The sequence below is a fragment of the Hemitrygon akajei genome, chromosome 2 (genome assembly GCF_048418815.1).
Source record: "Hemitrygon akajei chromosome 2, sHemAka1.3, whole genome shotgun sequence".
Classification (NCBI taxonomy): domain Eukaryota; kingdom Metazoa; phylum Chordata; class Chondrichthyes; order Myliobatiformes; family Dasyatidae; genus Hemitrygon; species Hemitrygon akajei.
The window spans coordinates 64,118,502-64,143,686 of record NC_133125.1 but is presented as its reverse complement, the minus strand read 5'-3'; the positions used below and the strand labels follow the sequence as shown (position 1 = coordinate 64,143,686).

The 25,185-nt window shown below is 42.1% G+C and overlaps 1 protein-coding gene across 2 annotated transcripts in view; it reads left to right on the top strand.

Moving 5' to 3' along the window:
• pax5 (paired box 5) overlaps nt 1–25,185 on the top strand; it is a 267,399-nt gene that overhangs the window by 131,377 nt on the left and 110,837 nt on the right. For both annotated transcript variants that reach the window (XM_073063985.1, XM_073063978.1), the window contains exon 7: nt 3,513–3,636. In XM_073063985.1, the coding sequence (XP_072920086.1) occupies nt 3,513–3,636 (124 nt within the window). The remainder of the gene's footprint in view (nt 1–3,512; nt 3,637–25,185) is intronic.

Sequence of the window (25,185 nt, the reverse complement as noted above, 5' to 3'; positions counted from 1 at the left end):
TTCTCCATTAATATCTTCATATACCGTTCAGGATCATTGCATTCTGTCCTGTTTTACTATCTTTGGGTAGTATGCACGATTGGTCTCTGCATTTCAACTCTCTGTGATAGTTCCAGATCTCATCATGATTTTTGTGTTCTTTCCTCCTCTAATATCTCCAAATTCCATGAGGGATTGCTGCATTTAGACAATAAAATAGCTACTATTCATTTATATGATGGATGTGAAGGATCTAATCAGTGGTATTGCTCAGATTAAATGGAGGCATAAAGGTGGGAAGCCTTCAGTCAGCTGAAATGATTTTTCTCTTTTGCAGATGTGAATCCCACACTCCACATCCAACTTCATGCCATATGAAATAAAAAGGAAAGCCTCAGTTGTTCTGGCTCCTTCCTCTAAATCACACATCTCCCTGATCCAACTCCTACATCTTTTTACTACCTCCCTCCAAAGCAAAGCTTAGGAGGCTATGAAATGGCATTTTCAAAGCAATTACAACCCTGGTCATGACAAAGAGGCACATCTGAAGAAGGTGGTGAGGGGCCTTTTAAAAGAAATGGTTCATTGCCCACTTCATAGCTTCTGACGCAATTAGGTTCATTTAAAATGTTGACAGTTTTTGTTAGAAATTGTCCAGACAATGATTCTGCCTGTTAAGTTTACACATCTACATAGCTCAAGCACTTTGAGCAATTGTACTAGAATAACATCAAAGCTCTGACGTCAGAACTATGTAGATTTACTTGGATGACAACTGGGATGAGGGATGTCAATTTTGTGGAGAATTTGGAGAACTGAGTTTGCTGTCCTCAACGTAGAATAACACTAAAAGAAATAGTCGAAGTCGTGGAAGGTTCTGGTAAGGCAAGTAGGAAGAAAGTGTTTTCTCTGGCAAGTGGGTCAGTAACTCAAGGTCATAGGTTTAAAATAACCGATGAAGAGGAAATTTCATTGAATGGAGGGTTGTTAAGGTCTGCAACACATTACCTAAGAGGGTGGTGGAAACATATTCATGGGAATGTGTAAAAGGAAATTAAATATTAAATATCTTCTTAAGGATGATTGATTTGTCAAGGGAAAAATTGGAGCTGGGAACTATTTGGATGATTCTTTCGGAGGGATGTGATAGACAGAGTTATTCAGTGATTTCTTTTTATCCTCCTCCACATTTTAACTGTTGTTAGTAGTACTGATGGCTTTCCAAATGTCTGTGATTCCATTTCTGTCAACATGTGTGATCTGCAAATGCACTTTAGAGGTGCCCCCATTATATTAAAAACAAACGTGAGAGTATCTTCAGAGGAGGAACATTGACTCTTTTCCTTCAGAATAAGTAAAAGTATCATATCTAATGCACTGCTGTATGGCCTTCTGTCCCGGACACAGCAAAAGCCTCTGAGATACAAGTCATGAAGAGCTGAAATACGTCTGCAAAGTTAACCCTGTTAGTTGTCTTGCACCTTGTCATTAGACTGGGTAGAACCAAGCAAAAAAAAACATTGTACAGTAAGAAAACTCACCCCTGAAAGCCAATAAATCAAACTACCATTTTTTCCCCTAATGACATGAACATTGACTTTTCTAGTTGCAGGTAATCCACTCCCCGTCTGTCTCCTTTGCCATTCCCACTCCCACCAATCCACCCACAGTCTCTTCATTTTTCACCTTTCCATTAATCCTGCACTCAGGTTCCATCTGCCTGTCATCCACATACACTTGTTTTCAATCCTTTCATCCACCGTCCCCACCTGGTTCCATCTGTCTATCATCTTTCTATTACCCAGTTGCAACTATTACTGACCAGCCTCTGTCTCTACCCTTCCCTTTCCCTCATCTGGCTCCACCTACCTTGTTTATCTTCTACTTCTCTTATGTTTCTGCCAATTGCCTGTCTCACCTGTGCCTCTCACCTCTTTATACTGGATATTCTCTCTCTACATGCTCTGACCTTATGTGGATTCCCAAACCAAGGCACTGACTATCCCTTTGCCTCCACAAACGATGTTTAAAACACTGAGTTCTTCTAGCAGTTGACGTTTTGCTTCATGTTCCATCACGTGCAGTAGCCGGTGTATCAATTTTCTATCCTAAGCTACATAACCAACATAACACTTGAAAATGTGAATAAATCAATTAAATACCAGGATTGTCTGCTATTCTACACATATACTGTTTCCAGTTTTTAGTCAGCAGTTAGATCCTCCACCCCTGTATTTTCCACACCTTAATCTCTTCACCTAAAACTTTGCTAAAGATTCTTTCGAGGCATTTGAACCACGAGTAAAGGTTTAAGGTAAGGAGATGTAGTGTGGATTTTTTTTCACCCAGAAGGCAGGTAGTTTCCCAACAGTTGGGAAGTATTTTGATGAGCAGCTGAAGGCCACAGGGCAGAGTGCTGGGAAATGGATTTAGTACTGTACCCGATAGCTGGTATACATACAGAGGGCTGAACAGCCTGTTTCCATGCTGTATGTCTCTGCTGCCGCTCTTACAAAGTATCTTGTCTTGATTATCGATCTTTCTATTTTTTTTTGCTGTGGCTGTATGTCTGCCTTCTGTGGATCATGCACCTGAACAGCGTGATCTCTCTGTGCACGATATTTACAATTTCTCACCTTTCCCCCCAACTTCCTACTAAAGCGAATAACCTTCTATTTTCCACAGAATCTTGATTTGCCATTTGCCCAATTGCTTATACCCCTTTGTTGACTTTGCATCCCTCACACAGCTCCCTTTCCACCTGGCCTTGTATTATCAACAAACTTGGATTTCTAAGGTCTTTTCAACTAAGTTATTAATCAAAATCATGAATACCTGGTAACCCTGTACTGATCCTTGTGCTACCTCAGCAGTCACAATTATTTCTATTCTCCACTCCTTGTCCTTCAACCAATTCTCCATCAGTGCTAATATGTCACCCTCAATGACAAGAGCCCATCTTTTTAGACTGGAAATAACCTTTTGAAAATACAGCTCAGTCCTATCGTCAATTTCATCCTTATCCGGATTGTTACATCTTCAGTAATCTCCATGTTGGCTTTCCTTCTTAAAATCAGCTTTATATTTACTTTTCTAATTTCTCTATAGTGATGTTCTTAATGGTTGATACAATCATTTCATTGACAACAGATGTCAGACTAGTTGGTCTTCTGTTCCCTGTTTTTGTTTCTGCCATTTACATTTGTTGCCTTGCACTTTGTTGCGACGATTTCAGAATTTAGACAACTTGGAAGATCATCACAAAATCACCTGCCATTTCTGCAGCAAACTCTTTTAGGTGTCTGATCTTTAACCCTGAGGCAGTCAATGTTCCATGCAGTTCTGTGTGAATTTAGCTAACATCAACCTGTATTTCTTTCTCATGCTTTGCTGGTTTATTGTGATCCAACATATCCAGATCTTTGGTGACTACGTACCATGAGTAGTGTCACTGTAAACTTGTTCATTGCAATACATGGATTAACAAAATGTTTGTGTGGGAAGTTATAAGCCATCTTTCCTTATTTTTCCAGAATACAGAGTATTCCACCATGGCATCACTAGCTGGAGGACTGGAAGATATGAAGTCGAGTCTAGCAAATCCAGCTGACATAGGGGCCAGTGCTCCAGGACCGCAATCTTACCCAATTATTACAGGTTGGTCTAGATAAAATCTTGTGTTTTATTGCATAGCACACTTAGATGTTTTATCCATAAGACACAGGAGCAGAATTAGGCCATTTGGCCCACAGAGTTTGCTCTGCTATTTGTTCATGGCTGATTTATTTCCCCCTTAACCTCATTCTCCTGCCTTCTCCCCATACCGTTTTGTACCCTGACTTATCAAGAACCTATCAACTTCAGTTTTAAATATGCCCAAGAACTTGGCCTCAGCAGCTGAGCTCAATGGATTCACCACCATCTGGCTAAAGGTATTCCTCCTCATCTCTGTTCCACAGGAACGTCTTTGTATTCTGATACTGAGACCTCTGGTCCTACACTCCCAACTAGTGGAAACATCCTCTGCACCTCCGCTCTATCTAGGCCATCCAATACTCGACAGATTTCACTGAGATCCCCCCTCATTCTTCTAACTCCTAGTGTGTACAGGCCAGAGCCATCAAACGCAACTCATATGTTAATGTTATCATTACTGGGTCATTCTCGCGAATGTCCTCTGGACCCTGTCCAATGCCAGCATATCCGTCCTTAGATATGAGGTGCAAAACTGCTCACAATATTCCAAGTGCCACCTGACCAGTGCCTCATAAAGCCTCATTCTTGCTGTTATATTCTGGTCCTCTCAAAATGAATGCTAAGGTTGCATTTGTCTTCCTTATAACCGACTCCACCTGCAGGGTAATCTTTAGGGAATTCTACACTAGGACTCCCAAGTCCATGTGTACCTCTGATTTCTGAATTTTCTCCCCATTTAGAAAGTAATCTGCACCTTTCTTCCATTACCAAAGTGCATGACCAAACATTCCCCTACACTGTATTTCATTCGCTATTTTTAATTGCCCATTCTCTTAATCTGTCCAAGTCCTTTTGTAGATTCTCTGCTTCCTCAATACCACCTGCCCTCCAACCATCTTTGTAACATCTGAAAACTTGAGCACAAAGCCATCAATTCCATCATCCAGATCATTAACATATACTGTCAAAAATAGCTGACCCAAAACTGACCCCTGAGGAGCACCACTAGTCACTGGCAGCCAACCAGAAAAGGTCCCCTTTATTCCTAATCATTGCCTTTTTCCAGTCAACTACTGTTCTAACCATGGGAGTTTCTTTCCTGAAATATCAAAGGTTCTTTTCTTGTTTAGCAGCCTTTGTGTGGAACCTTGTCAAAGGTCTTCTGAAAATCCAAGAGTAAACAACATCCACTGACTCTTCCTTGCCTATCCTGCTTGTTATTCTTAAAAAATTCCAACAAATTTGCCAGGCAAGTCTTCCCTTTAAGGAAACCATGCTGACTTTGGTTCATTTTATCATGTTTTTCCAAATACCCTGAAACCTCATCCTTAATAATGGACTCTAACATCTTAACTGATGTCAGTGGCCTTTAGTATCTTTTATACTACTGGCTACCTTACCTTCATATTCCCTATTTCCTCGCCTTTATGCTTTGTTAGTTGCCTTTGGTTGGTTTTTAAAAGCTTTGCAAATCTCTAGTTTTCCACTGATTTTTAAAAATAATTGTGTGCCCTCTCTTTTGCTTTGCTGTCTTTGACTTCCCATGTTAGCCATGGTTGCCTTATCCTCCTTTAGAACAGGGGTCACCAACCTTTTTTGCACCACGGACCGGTATAATATTGACAATATTCTTGTGGACCGGCCCACGGGGGGGGGGTTAATCCGGACCGGAATATAGGTGATAAATCAATTATAAGTCCCTTATAAGTGGCTAATGCACTCAACTTCGTTTCTAAAAGTGTTTATCTAACAAATTTAATATTAAACATATTTTCCTCACATGAATATAGTGATAAGTCAGTTATAAGTCACTAATAAGTCAATAGCATCATAACATTTTAAGTAACGTTTGGATGTTAAACACAGCGCATATTTTCCTCGTATGAACATATAATAGCCTTGGCCAGGTGCGGCTGTTCGTGGGTGGGGTGAGAGGACAAGGTAAGGGCCGGAGGTCCCTCTGCGGGGGCCGCGGCGGTCGCAGTCCAGAGAGCAAGGAGGAGTGTGACAGGAACTTCTAGGAACTATTGGCCGACAAAAGTTTGGCTGGAGGGATGACTTTCAGTAGATCGCAGTGAGGTAGCTGCTCTGCTACTTACGGAACCCTGAGCCCGAATTAGATCATCTGCGAATATTTTAGCATCAGGTTCCCCACGAACATTCGGTGTGGTAAACAGGTTTAGAGGCGTCGCCCATCTGTCTGCGCTCCAGGCCAGTAGCAACGGCACTGTTCGCTGGCCGTGTGAGGCGGCTGGTTACCCGAGGCCAACCAGTGATCCCTGGCGCGAGGGTATCAATGTGTTTAGGTGACTGATGACCTCGCGTGCGTTCAAGTTCAACAGTGGGTGTGACAGGAAATGAGGAAAGCTGCAGCTGACTCATATCGTTTCATATCGCCAAATCATATTGTTTCCTCACGGCCCGCTATCACAGGCTTTGCGGCCCGGTGGTTGGGGACGTCTGCTTTAGAATGCTTCATCTTCTCTGGGAATTGCTCCTAGAAACTCCAGTCATTGCTGCTGTAATGTCATCCCTGCTAGTGTCCCTTCCAATCAGCTTTGGCCAGGTCCTCTCTCATGTCTCTGTCATTCCTTCCAATGTAATGCCAATACATCTGATTTTAGCTTCTCCCTTTCAAACTACAGGGTGAAATCCAGCACACTATGATCACTGCCTCCTAAGGGTTTCTTTCTCCTAAGCTCCCTAATCAAATCTGGTTCATTACACAACACCCACTCCAGAATTGCCTTTTCCCTCATGGGCTCAACCACAAGCTGCTCTAAAAGCCATCTTGTAGGTATTCTTCAAATTCCAATGACCCATGAATTAAACCCGGTCTTCTCCAACACCGCCCTGTGAGCCCCACAAACTTTTGGATAAGTTGATACACTTACTTGGATTATTCTCAAATTAGAATGCTGTCTAATTTTTCCCTTGGTCTGCACACCTCCAGCTGTCTGCCTTGGGTGACATGTCTCAAGACAGTTCTGTGTGCTCCAAACCATGTGGCCTGATCCATGGCTGTGGGCTTTGAACCATATATCTCAAGACTTGGGTCCCCATCTGTTTATCCTGACCTGCTTTGTGTCTCACATTCATGTGTCTCAAATTATACATCTCAACCCCTGTGTCTCCATCTAATGTCCCAGGATTTATGCTTGAGCCTTATCTACCTATCTGAATGTCCCGAGTTCCATGTTTCGAGCCCTGGCATGTTTCTGTAGCTTTTCATGTCCCAGGCTGTTTGCCTCAAGCAGCTAGATGTAACCTGCCTGTCTCTGGTGATGTATTTCACATTCTGAGTCGTGTGTCTCAAGCCTTGTGACTCCATCTGTGTGTCCCCAGTAACTTGTCAGTGTGTCTCCAGCCTTGTGTCCTATTTGTACGCCTGAGTGATACATGACCTGCTACGTGAACTAAGCTGTATCTCCCAACCCACGCCTTGAACCTCATACACGTACACATTTACACACCCTGACTGACACGTACCCATCTGCACCTCTCTGGCCTCCTGTCCTGAACCATGAGTCGAGTCATATTTGCAGGTCCTGAGCCATGCGCCTTGAGTTTTGTGTTCTGAGCTGAGTGTGAGGACTCTTGTGCCTTCTTTTCTTGTTGTCTGATCTAGGCTGAGGATATCTTAATTTGAATATGTTGATGAGGAGCACATCACAGCTGGTGCAGGGCAACTATTTCATTGCTTATGCAAGGCTGGATACTGGTGACTGATAGCCATTCTGGTCATTTTTCTCTCTTCTCAGGAGGGAGGCCTTTCATAAAATCAAATCAGTGCAAATGTAGCAAATAACTGTTCCTTTAAACCTGGTCTTGTGTGCAGAAGAACAAAGTTACTCTTCTCTAGTAATTCACAATAACTCTGGTTGTGAGTTGTTGCTGATTTACCAAGTGGATAACTAAGTACATAATTTTCCTTTTCGTTTCTGTTGCTTCTGATATTTGGATGTAAGGAGATGCCTCAATACATACAGAGGTATCCAGTGACATGCATTTCACACTGAGGCACCATTTCTGACTGCTTCAGCCACAAACTCATGTTCAAAACAAACAGTGTAGCTGACAGAGGCAGAAGTAGATGTTCACAACAGCCATGGGGTTGAAGAGAGCCTGCTCGAGCAGATCCCAGCCCACAGAGTCCAATGCTATAAGGTCCCATGGTACAGAAGCAGGTTCTTCAGCTCATTGTGTCTAGCTGACCATCGAACATTCACTTACGTTAATGCCATTTTATTCTGCCCCACATTTCCATCCATTCCCTCTCAATGCTATCACTCACGTACACACAAGGGGCAATTGATACTGGCCAACTAGCCTATCAACCTGTACGTCATTGTGATGTGGTTGGAAACGAAAGCACCCAAAAGAAATCCATGCAGTCAAAAAACAAATGTACAAACTTCACACTGACAGCACCAGAGGTAAGGAACTCCAGTCCCTGTCATGATGAGATTTGATCATTAGATTCTTCCAATTAAGATGGCACTACTGAATGCACGCGACAGCTTCCTGGTAGTCAAAAAGCTAAGAAATCCAACTAAAACCATCACTAAAAATACCTTTCCTGAGGTAAATTGTGTTAAATTATTGCCACAAGCAGAGAAGGGGCGAGAGATGGCGAGGCAAGTTCGGGGGATGAATCGATGCAGATAGAGTTCCGTTGCCTGTACAGCTGGCCCAGGAGCGAGGTTAGATCGTTTTGGGTGCTGCATGGAGAAGCTGGGGCCTGGGCAGAGGAGATCTGATTTTGATGCTTATAAAACTGGCCCGGGTGCAAGGTTGGATCGCTTTGGGTGCTGAGCTGTTTTGAAGAGTTAGAGAACAGCTTCAGGCTGGGCAATGAAGCCTGGGCCTGGAGTGAGTCGCTGGGCAGCATGGTCTAGGCCTAGGGCCATTCGTAGTAGCAGAGCCTGGGTCCTAGTGAGAGGAACGATTCGCTGTTTAGACAATTTAAATGCTGGCCCAGATAGACTGGAAAGACATGTCAGTCAGGACGAAAGTTGGTTTTGTTCATTTTCCATGATGGTCATCTCCACGGCTATGAGACTGCCCTGGCCTCTGTGTCCCGTACTCACTAAATGATGAACTGATAAGCGAGGCTTTGGGCCTACTCTGGGCTGCTCCGGAATTCAGAGTTGAGGACTCAATTTTTGCTTTGGAATGCTGTTGTTTGCTTCAATTGTTTGCATTATTCGTATGTTTTTACTTTCTCTTGTGCATCAAGTGTTGGTCTTTTATTTTTATTTAAATTTTTTTTTCTTTTGGGTTTCTTGCTTTGTGGCCACCTGTGAGCAAGCAAATCTCAAGGTTGTATAATTTATACATTCTTTGATAACAAACATACTAATTGAAATTGATCTTTTAACGTTATGAAAATAGGCTGATGGATATGCAGGGAATGAAGGTGAGAGTTTATGTGAAAACGTTTCCTCATGCATATATACTCGAGTGAAAAATCTTGGCCAACACACAAAGACGCGCCCATAAAAATAGCCAGACCCTGAACACAGACACAGGCACACAGAAGCAACTGCATAAGGGAGGTATATACACATGAACAGAAACAGGAATGCACACACACACACACACACACACACACATGCACAGAGGTAGGCATACACAGACACAAGCCCATGCGCGCACGCAGACACACAGACTATTTGGCTCTTTGGGCATGCTCCACCATTTAGCATAGTCACAGCTGATCTTCCCCATGTTCCATGATCCATTTAGCAGTAAAACAATAGATTCATCTCCTTTGTAAATACGTGGACACATACTACTGTCACACACAGCTAACCTCACAGATGCTCAGAATGCATGCAATCACACAAAGACATGCACTAGGTAACGTACAGAGACGTGTGGATTCACTCATAGGGTTGGAAACACACAGAGATACATGGACAACCAAACATGCAGGCAGATGGATACACTCCTGCAAGGAACTGACGCACAAGGAGATACACATAGCCAGGGCTCGGCCTTACACAGAAATACAATAAGGCGCAGATAAACAGAGATACATATCTTAACGTTCTTCCAAGTTATTAACTTATGCACAGATACAGCCGCAAAGAAGAAATTTGATTTTGAATCAGGCTTCAATTTCAGCTGTTACTTGTAAAGGTCTCAGCTGATTTTTTAGAAACTACAAAAGGCTGCTGATAACTTACACTAGCTAAGTGTTGGAAACAAAATCTGAATTCTGCCTCACAATCTTGCGTACATTTACGTCAAAACAAACTGGGCAAAGGATATAATATAAAAGCTGTCAAGTACTCTTACTGTGGATAGAGCGGGAAATATCACGTATGATGACAATGTGTTTTACATAAAGTGCATTACTTTACAGAACTGAGAATTACTTAATCATCAAATCTCAACCATAATACTAACAGTGGCTATGCTGCATTAGTTTAATAAATCTCATAATATTATGCTTAGGCTGCTTAAAGCTTGATCAGTACAAGAATAATCTAAAATTTTAAGCAATAAAGGGACAATAAGTAGATTGACAGCTTCAGTAATTAAAGATATTTTTGTCTGTACGAAGTTTATTGTACACTCTGATGTAAAGTGCACAAACTGCAGGTTCAGTGGGTGTCAGAATGAAGAGATGATGACATTGTCAGGGTTTCTTGATATGAAAGGTTTAAATGCTTCACAGGTGCCCCTTTTGACAGATAAATCAGGTAGTCATACACCAACTATTTGTATTCTCACAGCTTGATTTTCTTCGGAAACCCCGTGACTCCGTCTTGCCAGTTGCCAATCTCCTTCCTCCACCTTTGGAAGCTATGCCTTTAGTTATCCCATCCCGGCCTGGAATTCCCCCCCAGGACCTTCTGCCTCTGAAACATAATGCTTAATTTCCATTTCTTTGGTTGGTTGTCAAATTTAGCTTGATTGTGTTCTCGAGAAGATATTTCACTACCTCAGAGACTCTGTATAAATGTAAGTTGTGTTATTGATCTGTGATCATTTCAGTTGTGTTGCAGTCTCTTCTTGTTCTAAACTGAAATGAAAAAACTCAAATGGGTGGAAGGAAGGTTTTCAGGCTGTTTTTTGCAATTCTGGAAAAAATTATAGTCTCTTTTTCAATTAATATTGTCACCAGACAATGAACCAAGTGGTTGAAACCTGTGTTTTGGTTGATAGGCAAGTCACAGTTATGAACTTTTCACTGAGCCGATGTACTTTTAGGAACCCCTGACGTGATACATGAAAGTGTATGGAATATGCCACTTTGTATTGAATGAAATAATGTGTGAAATTCCAAATTGTGTGAAGAATGGAGCTTAGAGAAGAGCTTTTGTAAATATAGGCCAGCTCTCTTTTCGAAAGGGATCAAAATATTGGGCCATTTTTTTCACAGATTTGGGAGAAGTTTTAAAGTTTAGTTGAGACAACTGTGGCTGATGAGGGAAATCAAAACAGCATAAAAGCAAAAGAGAGGACATCCAAAATAACAAAAAATTAGTGGGAAGCTAGAGGATTAGGAACCATTTAAAAACCAACAGAAGGCAATTAAAAAAGCAGTAAGGATAGAAAAGATAAAGGGAAGCTAGCCGATAATATAAAAGATGATTACAAAAGATTTTTCAGATACTGTATGATCATAAGACATAGGAGCAGAATTAGGCCATTTGGCCCATCAAGTCTGCTCCACCATTTCATCGTGGCTGATCCATTTTTCCTCTCAGTCCTAAACTTCTGCCTTCTCCCCATATCCCTTCATGCTCTGACCAGTGAACCTCTGCCTTAAAGGTACATAAAGACTTGGCTTCCACAGCTGCCAGTGGCAAAGAATTCCAGAGATTCTCCACTCTCTGGCTAAAGAAATTCCTCCTCATCCCCATTCTAAAAGGATGCCCCTCTATTCTGAGGCTGCGTCCAAGGTCTGACTCTTCCACCATATGAAACATCCTCTCCACATCCACTCTACCAGGGCCTTTCACCATTTGATAGGTTTCAATGAGGTCACCCCTCCTTCTTCTGAATTCCAGTGAGTGCAGGCCCAGAGCCAATAAATGCTCTTCAGGTAACAAGCCGTTCAAACCTGGAATCATTTTTGTGAACCTCCTTTGAACCCTCTCCAGTTTCAGCACATCCTTTCTAAGATAAGGGGCTGAAAACTGCTCACAATACTCCAAGTGAGGCCTCACCAGTGCTTTATAAAGTCTCAACATCAACATCCTTGCTCTTAAATTCCAGCCCCCTTGAAATGAATGCTGACATGCATTTGCCTTCCTCACCACAGACATAAGCTGCAAATTAAGCTTAAAGGAATCCTGCACAAGCACTCCAAAGACCCTTTGTGCCTCATGTTTTGTATTTTCTCTCCATTTAGGAAATAGTCAACCCTTTCTTTTCTTCTACCAAAGTCCATGACCATGCACTTCCTGACTCTTCTTTGCCCATTCTCCTATCCTTTCTAAGTCCTCCTGTAGCCTCTCTACTTCCTCAAAACCACCTGCCTCTCCTGCTATCTTCATATCATCTACAAACTTTGCAACAAGGCCATCAATTCCATCACCCAAATTGTTAACAATAAATGTAAAAAGAATTAGTCCTAACACAGGCCCCTGAGGAACACAAGGCTTCCTCTTTGGTCGAACTCTTTGCCTCCTGCTAATTAGCCACTGCTTTATCCATGCTAGAATCTTTCCTGTCATACCATGGGCTTGTAGCTTGGTAAGCAGCCTCATGTGGCATCTTGCCAAAGGCCTTATGAAAATCCAAGTACACAACTTCAACTAATTCTCCTTTGTCTATCCTGCTTGTTACTTCTTCAAAGAATTCCAACAGATTTGTCAGGCAAGGTTTTCCCTTGAGGAAACCATGCTGAATACAGCTTACTTTCTCATGAACCTCTAAGTACCCCAAAACTGCATCCTTAACATCCACATCAACTCCAGCATCTTCCCAGCCACTGAGATCAGACTAACTGGCCTGTCATTTCCTTTCTCCTGCCTCTCTCCCTTCTCGAAGAGTGGAGTGACATTTGCAATTTTCCAGTCTCCCAGAACATTCCAGAATCTAGTGATTCTTGAAAGATTGTTACTAATGCCTCCAGAATCTCTTGAGCTACCTCTTTTAGAACTTTGGGGTGTACACTATAAAGAGTAAAAAAAGTGGTGGAGTGGGTATCGGACTGCTGGAAAATTATTCTGGAAGGGTAGTAATTTGGGACAAAGAAATGACAGATGACCTCTGAGTATTCTGCATCAGTCTTCACTGTGGAAGACACTAGCAGTATGCCAGATATTTAAGAGTGTCAGAATGCAGAAGTGAGTGCAGTTGTTTTAATAAGGAGAAGGTGCTTGGGAAGCTGGACGTTCTCAAGATAGATAAGTCACCTGGGCCAGATGGATAAAGATTCATCATACTTGGAGGCATGTGATAAAATAGGTTGAAGTCATCATGGTTTCCTTAAGGGGAAATCTTGTCTGACAAATATGTTGGAATCCATTGAGGAAATAATTGGCAGGATAGAGGATAATCAGTGGATGTGGTTTACTTAGGTTTTCAACGGGCATTTGACAAGATGCCACACATGAGGCTGTTTAACAAGGTAAGAGTCCATATGATTACAGGAATGACAGGAGCATGGATAGAGGATTAGCTCACTGGCAGGTGACAAAGAATGGAAATGAATGGGGTCTTTCCTGATTGGCTGCCAGTGACTAGTGAAGTTAAGCACGGCTTGGTGTTGGGATTGCTTCTTTTTACCTTATATGTCAATGATCGGATGATGGAATTGATGGCTTTGTGGCCAAGTTTGTGGATGACACAAAGATAGGTGGAAGGGCAGGTAGAGTTGAGGAAAATTGGAGTCATGCAGAAACACTTAGACAGTTTAGAATTGGTAATGAAGTGGCTGATGGCAGAGGGAAGAGTTTGTTCATGCACTTTGGTAGAAGGAGTAAAGACACAGACTATTTTCTATACGGGAAGAAAATTCAGAAATCAGAGATATAAGGGGACATAGGAGTTCTTGTGCAGGTTGAGTCAGAGGTGAGGAAGACAGAGCTATGTAGGCATTCATTTTGAGAGGACTAGGATATAAGAGCAAGGATGTGATGCTAAGGCTTGATAAGAATTGGTCAGACTGCACTTGGAGTACTGTGATCCTCCTCATTCTTCTAAACTCCAGCGAGTACAGGCTCAGAGCCATCAAATGTGCTTCATACAACAGCCTTTCTTTTCTGGAATAATTTTCGTGAACCTTCTTTGAACCCTCTCCAATGTCAGCACATCCATTCTTAGATAACTTCTCACAATATTCCAAGTGAGGCCTCACCTGTATCTTATAAAGCCTTAGCATTATATCCTTATTTTTATGTTCTAATTCCCTCAAAATTAATGCTAACATTGCATTTGCCTTCCTGACCACTGACTCAACCTGCAAGTTAACCTTTAGAGAATCCCGCAAGAGGACTCAAGTCCATTTGCACCTCAAATTTTTGAATTTTCTCCCCATTTAGAAAACAGTCTATGCTTTAATTCCTAATACTAAAGTGCATGACCATACATTTCTGGACACTGTATTCCATCTGTCATTTCTTTGCCCATTCTCCTAATCTGTCTTGGTCCTTCTGCAGCCTTCCTGCTTCCTCAACACTACCTGCCCCTCCACCTATCTTCGTATTGTCTGCAAACTTGGCCACAAAGCCATCAATTCTGTCAATCAAATCACTGACATACAACATAAAAAAGTGTTCCCAATACCACCCCCTGCTGAACAATACTAGTCACTGGCAACCAATCAGAGAAGCCTCCCTCTGTTCCCATTCTTTCCCTCCTGCCAGTCATCTAAAGCTCTACTTATTCTTGTATCTTTCCTGTAATACGATGGGCTATCATCTCATTAAGCAGCCTCATGTGCAGCACATTGTCAAAAGCCTTCTGAAAATACAAGTACACAACATCAACCCATTCTCCTTTGTCTATCCTCCTTGTTGCTTCCTCCAAGAATTCCAACAGATTTGTCAGGCGAGATTTTCCCTTAAGGAAACCATGCTGAGTTTGGCCTTTTTTACCATGAGCCTTCATGTACCCCAAAACCTCATTCTTAACAGTTGACTCCAACCACCGAGGTCAGACTAACTGGCCTATAACTTCCTTTCTTCTGCCTTCCTCCTTTCCTGAAGAATGGAATGACATTTGCAATCTTCCATTCCTCCAGAATCATGCCACAATCGAGTGATTCTTGAAAGATTATTGCTAATGCCTCCACAATCTCATCAGCTACTTCTTTCAGAACCCTGGGGTGTAGGCCACCTGGTCCAGGTGCCTTATCTACCTTCAGAACTTTCATCTTCTCAAGAACCTTCTCCCTAGCAACTGCAGTCACTTCTGCCCCCGATACTCTCAAACTTCCAACGTACTGCTAGTGTCTTCTACAGTGAAGGCTGATGCAAAATACTTATTCGGTTCATTCAACATTTCTTTGTCCCCCATTACTACTTCTCCAATGTCGCTTTCCGTCAGTCTGATATCCACTCTTGCCTCTCTTTAACGTTGTATATATCTGAGAAAATCTTTGGTATTATTTGATATATTGACTACCTTACCTTCATAATTCATTTTTTCTCTCCTTGTGGCTTTTTTAGTTGTCTTCTGTTGGTTTTTAAAAGCTTCCCAATCCTCTAACTTCCCACTAATTTTTGCTGTATTATATTCCTGCTCTATTGCTTTTGTGCTATTTTTGAATTCCCCTGTCGGTTACTGTAGAGTCATCCAGCCTTTCAAGTACTCCCTCTTCTTTGGAATGTATCAATCCTGCACCTTTCGAATTGCTCCCAGAAACAAGAGCAATTGCTGCTCTGCTGTCATCCCTGCTAGTGTCCCCTTCCAGTCAACTTTGGCCAGCTCCTCTCTCATGCCTCTGAAATTCCCTTTACTCCACTGTGAAACTTTAGCTTCTCCCTCTCAGACTGCAGGGTGAATTCTATAATACTGTACTATGTTCACTGACACCTAAGTGTTCCTTTACCTTAAGCTCCCTCATCAAATCTGGTTCATTACATAATACCCAATCCAGAATAGCTGGTCCCCTAAGTGGGTTCAACCACAAGCTGCTCCAAAAAGCTCTCTCATAGGCAATCTACAAAATTTTTCTCTTGGGATCCAAAATCATCATCAACCTGATTTTACCAATTATTTGACATGCCCTTTCTATCTTGTGTTGTAATTTGTAGCCTACATCCTGACTACTGTTTGGAAGCCTGTATATAACTCCAATCGGGGTCTTTTTACCCTTGCAGTTCCTTAATTCTCCTGCAACGATTCTATATCTTCCAATCCTATGTCACCTCTTTTTGAGGATTTGATTTCATTTCTTACCAACAGAGACACACCACCCCTCTCCCTACCTGCCTGTTCTTTTCATACAATGTGTATCCATGGATGTTAAGCTCCCAACTGTAGTATTCTTTCAGCCATGACTTAATGATGCCCACAATATCATAACTGCCAACTGCTAACTGCACTACCTTATTCCATATACAATATGCATCAAAATATAACATCTTCAGTCCTGTATTCATCGGCCTTTTTGATTTTATCCCACTGTTACACATCCCACTGACTGCAATTTTGCCCTATCATCTGCCTGTCCTTCCTGACAGTCTCACCACACAATGCCTCTGCTTGTATACTAACTACCTCATCCTCAGTCCTCTGCCAAATTGGTTTAAACTCTCCCCAATAGTTCTAGCAAACTTGCCTGCAAGAATATTAGTCCCCCTCGGGTTCAGGTGTAATCCAGCCCTTTTGTACAGGTCAAAACTTCCCCAGAAGAGATCTGAAACCCTGCCCCTTGCACCAGTTCCTCAGCCACACATTTATCTTCCATATCATCCTATTCTTACCCTCACTGGCATGTGGCACAGGCAGCAATCCAGCAGACTCTTTGGGCCTAATTCTGCTCCTATGTCTTATGGTTTAAAAAAAGAATGACACACAGAATGGTGGAGGAGTTCAGCAGGTCAGATGGCATCTATGGAGAGGAGTAACTGGGTTCCCAGCATCTGCAGAATCTTCTGTGTTTGTGAAAAAAGAAGTTTGATTTTCATTGTGAATTGTGACCTGCCAGTGACAGGAAAGAGCAGTTTGAAAACGTGACTCGGGAGAGTGCAGTTTCATTAACAGGCATGAAAAATAGCAGCAACTGAAATAATGAACTGTAACAAGAACCTTTTTAATGCTCTTCAAGCAGCTAATGAGCCTTTTAAGCAGCATACAAGTCAAAGTTCATTAATGCACATGTGCAAAAGTATGGCCTAGTGAAGTGGGAACATATTCTGATTAAGAGACCTAGTCTGAGATGTCCAATTAACCAGTGTAACCAGTGGTGGTGTACAAGAGTCCCAGATTATGCTCAGGATTGGCCTGGGACATCAGCTCATCCCAGAGTGTGTGAACTCAACCTATGTGATCAGGAGGATTTCCTGGAGGATTGCAGGAAGTGACATGTTAATGAAAACTTAGAAGTAAGACATGAACATGAAGAGGATATGAACACTTCTTAAAGGCACAAACAGTGCAGACTTAAAACAAAGCATGACACACCTTGTACATCTTGTACTAGATGATAGAAGTTTAAGCAGTCTGAGATAGGGAAAGAGAATGAAAAGATTTCCATGGGACAAACTAGGTTGTCCTTAAAGAAAATTGACCAGAATGGCTGGGAGGCGACATGAGCAGAAACAACTTGTTTCACACGAGGAAGGAGCGTATGAAACCTGTTGCTCAGAAACATCAGTGGTTTGCAGACTTACTGGCAATTATCATTTTCAAGTTTTCAATATAAACAGAAACCTTTTAGAGGAAGCTAGGAAACCGTATACACTTAGCACATCTGCAAATTTATCTTCTGATGAGCGTGGGTACACAAATACACGTAAGTGCAGACAAATGTGTATTTCGGGAAGGAAATGGCTTACCTGTGGTACTGAAATCAAAAGGGAATTGAAAAGACCATGCCTGTGACACTCATTGTGTCCAATAAACGCAGAGTAACAGTTAACAAAGTTGAACTACATAGAGTCAAACAGTGGAAGTTAGGAGAGTAAATGATAAATTGTATAGAGCTCTGGGTTCAGCGGACATTGAGCAGTTCCCCTGTTTTTTATCACTGGGATACAGGGACATTGTTCAAGCATTGGAACGAAGCGTCATGGGCCTGATTCGTAGTGTCGGGGTTGAGAGATTTTTTATGTGCTTCTTGGTATCTTAGCATTGTGGGAAGGTTGGTGTTTACTTTTGTTCTGGTTGCCACTGAACTGTTGGTAGTAAAAATGAGTGTTGTGTTTGGATACAATATCAATCTGCCTACCTTGTTGACCTGGCTCTGCAGTCACATAAAGGCCAAATTGGGCAAGATTACATGCCAAATGGCCAAATTGAATAAATCTACAACAATCCAATAGCTTCAGGGTTGTACTTGATGATACTATCTTCTTAGTTTCAGGTTTGTTCAGGCACAGTGAATCTGTTCTGTACTCAAGGATGGTGTTCGTAGTAATGTACTTGCATTGACAAAGTGAATGTGTGTTTATGTTCTCCTGACGTTCCTTCTTCAGAAGACAAGCAATCCTGCTTTCAATACATCATGCACGACGAGCACAACAACTCAGGCAGGAACAGTCAGCAGCACAAGTGCCGCACAGACCCAGAAGGAATATCACAGTGATTGAGAGGATGCATGAGAAGTAGTTCAGAAGAGCTCAGACTGGCTGATAGTTTTATTGCTGAGCTGATGCTCAGTGGAATGTCATTTTGTAAACAGACCTCTGCTTTGGTCAATCCCATATCAAAGTAAATTTTATTACCAACAAATATATGCAGTATATCACCATATACCACTCTGAGATTCATTTTCTTGTGGGCATACTCAACAAATCTATGGAATAATAACAATATCAGAATCTATGAAAGACCATCCAACCAGAGTGTAGAAGACAACAAACTGTGCAAATGCAAAAAGATGAAACAATAATAAAAGTAAGTGCACAATAAATATCAAGAATGTGAGATGAAGAGTCCTCGAAAGTGAGTCCATTGACCTGCAATCTATTGCTATGCTTGGCAATGGATTTTTCAATGTTAACTACAATATGGCAGAGCATCTTTGATGCAAATTGCTGCCAGTGTTTTGGAGTTTGAGCTATAATGTGCATTCGTGGCTTGGTTCAGCATTCACTGGTAGGCCTGAAACAGGAATGTCAGACTGATGCTACAGGTGGTACAACGTGAGGCAGCCCAGTGACTTGGGTCAGGTTTTACTTCAGATGGTCCCAGTGTAGAACCTGCACACTCTCCTGTAACTACACGGGTGCCCCCTAGGCTTTCCAGATTCTTCCCAAGTCTTGTGATTGGTAGGTTGACTGGGCACTTCAAATGACACGTGTAGATGTCTGGTGGGAGAATTGGAAGCGGGGTGGGGGGGGGGGGGAGGATCAGTGCATTAATGAGTATGGGGAAATGGGAGTGATGAGTTTGCTGTGGGAGTGACGCAGGTTCAATAGGCCAATGACCTCTCTCTAGTTTGGGAGGGAATATGATGAAACGTGGAAGTGTCAGCTGGTGGTTTGTAACCAATGAGCAGAATTGTGGCCAACCAGCATGTTTTGCTACAAGTAGCAAAGAGCCAGAGAGTCCCACAGCTTGGAAAGAAGCCCCTTGGCCCAGCTGGTTCATGCTGACCACGACTGTCATCTATGCAAGGCCTCTTGCCCACGTTTGGCCCATGCCTCTCTAAATGTTTCCTATTGATGAACCTGTCCAGGTATGTACCTTATAAATGTTGCTAAAGTACCTCCCTCATCCACTTCCTCTGGCAGCTCATTCCACCTACCGACTACCCTCTGGGTGAAAAAGTTGTTCCTCAGATATGTAGTCAATCTCAACCCTGTCACCTTAAACCTATGCACTCTAGTTCTTGATTCCTCAGTCTGTGAGAAAGACTGTGTGCATTGACCTTGTCTATGCTCATAATTTTATCCACTCCTATAAGATCACCATCATTCTACTAAGATTCAGTGAAAACAGAGCCAATCTGCTCTACCTCTCTCTCCATAACTCAGTCTCTCGAGTCCCAGCAACATCCTGGTAAATCTCCTTGGCACTTTTTCTAGCTTAATTATATTTTTTCTATAGCAGGCTGACCAAATCTGTTCCAAACTCAGTCTCTCCAATGTTTTGTACGCTGTAGAATAACATCCCAAATTCTATACTCAGTGCCTTGACTGATGGCGGCCAGTGTGCCAAGTGCCTTCTTCATTACCAGCAATGCCACACTCAGAGAACAATACTCTTGCACACCCAGATCCATCTGTTCTACAACACTTGTCAGAACTCTACCATCGATTGTGAATGTCCTACCCTAATTTGTCTCCCCAAAATACAACACTTCACACTTATCAGAAGGAAAATCCATTTGGTATTCCTTGGCCCACTTATCCAGTTGATCAAGCTCTCTCTGTAAATCCTGATGGTCACCTTCACTATCAAATCATTATCTGACTGTTCACCAGCATTAGAAAGGTGCGGACAATGAAAGCTTAGTACTAATGACACATGATCAGAACCTTGGTGCTCATATTGGATCAGGGATGATGGTATAAAGACTTAGTGAGAGGTCTCGTTGAAGATTTTTCTGCAAACATGGAAAATTCAATGACAGGAATTTATCTTTTAAAATATTTCACTCTGAATTTTTTCTTTCTTATTGTACAGGCAAATAGTGCATTTGCCCAAGAAATGAAAGTCTCTGAAACACTTGTCGGTAAAGCTGGGAGACTCAGATCACTAAAATGCAATTTCTTGTTCAGCTGCCACCTGGAGTGATATACCTATCAAAATGATTATGCCTACCCTGGAATTTAAAAATATAAATTTCATTCAGAGTTTACACGTGTATTGAGGTTGTTAATTCAAATGCCTCGGGGGGGCACATTCTGAGCTGTTACAAGGATCAGGGAATGGAGTCAAGCGTGAGAGATGAGGCCATATGTTTCAGCCATTACTGAGTAGCCGTTCCTTGATTTACTTTGAGCATGGTGGAGTAGGGGCTAGATGGGTAGAAGTTGAGGATGGTGGGGGAGAATGGAAAATTCAGTGACAGCAGTTATCTTTTAACGTATTTCACTCCATGCAGTTTTTGCCCCTATTTTATTGGGTGGTGCTAACGTGCTCTGTTAAGGCCCATGACTGGAGCCACACCACTTCCCTGGGAAAATAAATCAAGGTTTCCACTGGGCAGTTTGGAGTGCTGGGTCAGCGATGGAGTTTTGGGAAATTAGGGGATGCTGTTGCCTAGATATTTTGGAGGTCAGAACTTGGCAATTTGTGGCTTGGGAAGTTTGTAACTAGAGATTTGGGCAGTTGGAGTGAAGGGGAGTGAGAAGGCTTGGAGTTTGGGGATGAGATCAGAGAGTGGGGGAAAGAAATAGTTGTTGGTGCTTGGAGAAATCCAGAGAATAGATGGTAAGTAAATAGATTTACCTTAGTTAGTTCTTAGTCCAGAGAAGTGTGATGAAACCTCGCTGTTCTGGGAGCGACCATGCAGAATGTTCCAGAAAATTAAATTTTCAGTGATCACAATGAAATAAATATTGATGGCTGATTGAGTTTCTAAAACGGTGTCTTCCATACTTAGGGGTAGTGAATGGGAGATCTCCACCCCTATGCTGTTGCTTCTCACTTCTGCAGGGTTTTCAGGAGGTTGAAGGTTAATGCACTGCCCAGTTAACAGTGAAATGCTGATAATGTTCCTCTAACTGGGATCCTTTCTGTCTGCAGAGAAGGATCAAGGAGGAGTAAACGGAAACATGAGAGCCCATGATGGTAGCTTGGTGAGAGTTACCTTTACTGTTGTGTAACTTCTAATGCATCTGAATTACAGCCATGGAGGGTGATGGAGATCCAGACAGTAACTACCTTTTCTTGGGCTTTGTCAATTATATCTCAGTGAAACTGATCAGATCTCACTGACTAAAACACCAACTGAGGTTTCATGATCGTCCATTAAGATTATGAGAGGGGTTGGCAAAATAAGTCCCAGGAATCTGTTTCTGTAGATGGAAAGTTCTGTACTAAGGACATAGTTTCACAATGTGGGCTTAAATTAAAGATCAAGTAAAATTTCTTACAGGGAAAACTGGAATTACCTACCACAGAGGGCTGAGGAATTTCTGTTATTTGACATAAGAGCAAATGAAACAGAAGTCAGAAGGGCTTTGGGGCCTAATCCTGATTCTGTCTCATATGCTTCCTACTTTTACGTCAAAGCTCCCTGAATGGCATACTTAAATGAGTCTACTTTCTAAACAGGCAGGCAGCCACTGTCCAGTGGGAAGGCGGAAAGGCTCCCATAAAAAATGGCCGACAAAGCTTTAGGCTTCAGCAACTGTGTAAAACAGCAGTGGGTAATCAGTACCTGTTACTCGGCCACCATGACCTCATCTCCATATTCAATAGAAAGGAAAATCTTGTGTAATGGGTGACCAATCCAGAGCTGATTTCGTGTCCAGCATTATATATAGCATTGATATTTGAGGAATGATTTGGCCACTGATTCCATCTGCACAGCAGTATCAAGTCTCTTACACTAACTTTAACAAGTTAAAGATCAACCCTCAAGTATATTGGAATAGAGCCATACTTTGCCAAAGAGAGTGTGGTGACGACAGAGGATACACGGACAGATAAAAATCCCAGAATATGAGGTTTATGGTTCGGTCAGTCTGAAGTGGTTAAGATTTGGCTTGTTAATTTTAATTTAGAATGTGTTTTAACAAGGACCAAATGCTCTGGGAAAAAAACAGATTGGTACACCAGCCTAGCATTAGTCTAATGTGATTAACCAAAGCTCCCAATTTGTGCAGTTGTGTACTGAGTGAAAGAAATGGACAGTCAGAGGACTCAGAATAACCCTTAGTTCCTGCTGCACTCGTAAGCTTTGTTACCATTTGCAATGCAATGACACCCCCATGCTGTGTAAATGCTGTAGTCAGCACTCTCACAGCCTCTGATTGTTACTAATTACTGCCAGATACAGTTGCCTGGCTCAGCGTGCTGACTTCAGCTCACTCCCATCAGTTTGAAAGGACAAAGTGACAATGAAATTGACACTTCAGTGGTGTTCTCCAATACAGCGCTGGAAAATTGACAACCCCGCAGCCATCTTAGAGTTTAACTGGCCCTGGAGTCAGTTTGCATTAGGAACCAGGGAGCAAGCGAATCAAGCTGTCGGCTGGCTGCTCCGAAATGTGCAGATGAAACTTCTGAGCTTAGTGAAACCTGACACAAGAGCTGTACGACTTTGGCAAAATTAAATACAGTTTTGCTGATAATTGCTGGATCTTATGAACTGTTTCATCGGCCTTCTGAGGAAGACTATATGTTGGAGTTGACCGAGCCTTCGAGATTCAGTTGCAAGGTGCTAACGCGTTGTTTTAATCAGCTTAATAAAGTAAAAATAAATAATACTACAGCTACAATGAATTACTGAATAGATTTTCTTATCATATATTATTCCCTTTGTGTGTAGTTTTCTAATTTGTCTATTTTCAGAGTGTGTTTAAGTGAAGCTGTTCATTGGTTGCGTATGTGGAATTGTAAACTAGAGTAACGCTTCGGCTAACGGCCTGGCTCTCTGACTCTCCTCAGCGATTTGTTTGGCAATAGCAAATGCGTCCTGCTGTTAATCAACAGCAATGCACGCGCAGCCGAGCTGCCCTCCTTCCCCCCGCCGTACCTGCGTTTGGGTCAAGTCAGATGCGAAAAAACTTTCAAGTTTTAGGGCTTGCATTGATTGTACTCAGGTTGTGCTTGCCTTGAGTTTTAATTTTAAACAAATCATTGCTTGTTGAACATGTACAATTCACTGGCACTTGGAGTGGTTGACAGCACTGACACATTTAAGGAAAAGATTGATGTAAGCACCAAAAGACGGCATATGGTGACAGAGTGAGAGAGCAGGAGTTACTGACACTTCAAAATATCATGCTTCAAAATGTCAGACGTATTTAAAGAGAGCAAAGGAAGTTCCTATATTTTCTAACTCTGCATGGAGCTTGGTCAACAATTACCAACCTACAGAAATCTGTATCAACATTATCCTTTGGTCAGGTTGGAAACAGCTTCTTCCCCCAGGCCATTAGCATTTTGAACTCCGACTGCATCGCATTCAAAGTGACACTGGATAATTTGTACTGTGCCCTGCAAAATTTAATTTATGCACTTCACTTTGTTTATCTTTGTGTAACTCATTTGTCGATTTAATTCTTACTTTCCCAAGTTATTGTGTGTTATATGTGTGTTCTGTGTCCCACTGTGCTTTACACTCCAGTCCGGAGAAACATTGTCTCGGTATACATGTATATAGTTAAACGAAAGTACCCTTGACTTATAAATACGTCTTCAGCCTTAGTCTCTGTATTTCTCTCTTGTCCTCCTTTGTACCTACATTAACTACATTGAGTTCTGCAGGAACTCAGCAGCTCAGGCAGCATCTATGGAGGAAAATGGACAAATGATGGTTTGGATCAAGATTCTTCAAAGACACAAGAGACTGCAGTTCCTGGACATCAACAGCCCATTTCCCTCCATACATGCTACCTGATTGGCTGTTGGTTGCTCTAGTTTCCAGCATCCGCAGATACTTGTATCTCATGTTCGCCTCGATATTCATTGTCTCCTCTCTAAAGACCCAATAGAAAAGCTGCTTATTTGACAAACCTTTTTGTTAACTCTCCTGATGTCACATTTGACTCTCTAAAAATTTTCACCGGAATATGCTTTACTAATTTTGGTCTGTATTAGTATGTAAAATGCATTACATATCATTGTTGTTAAACTTTGTGGCCAGAACTTTCCATTGGGCTGTGCTCTGCCTTTGCGTGCAATTTAATGGAATTTTATCAGACAGCACAGTGGAGTATTCCGTAGTACGTGCATCCAGAGTTCGGTTTCAGCTCCTTCACACGGAAGCAGCTGGCTATGTGCATCAATGCCAAATGCCAATAATGCTTATTTTAACTGTACTTTTTAGAACGTGATGCAGGCTTTAACCTCAGAAATAGGTCATGGTGCAGAGGCTTTTGCCTTCCTCCAGGTAGATTTCTCTTCAAAAATTTCCTTTGAATCCACGTCCAGCTCTGTCAATGTTTCTGTCCACCCCCCCAAAACTCTCCCCAAACATTCTCTCCGTTTATTCTCCCAAACAGTGCCCACCCTGGGTCAGCTCCTTCCTCCATTCAACTCCCTGCCTCTCTACAGGTCATCTCCCAGAAACGGATACCCTATACGGTCTCATACCCCCAATCGGGCTCATGATCAGTTGCTTGACAGATCGTCACTGGCAGTCTCCTTTCCCCTCCACCACATGATTGTCTTTCTCAACATCATCCTGACTTCCACTATCAATAAGGGCTCACAGAGGGAATGGCTTTGTCTGCACTTCACTACTTTAATGTGTGTCCT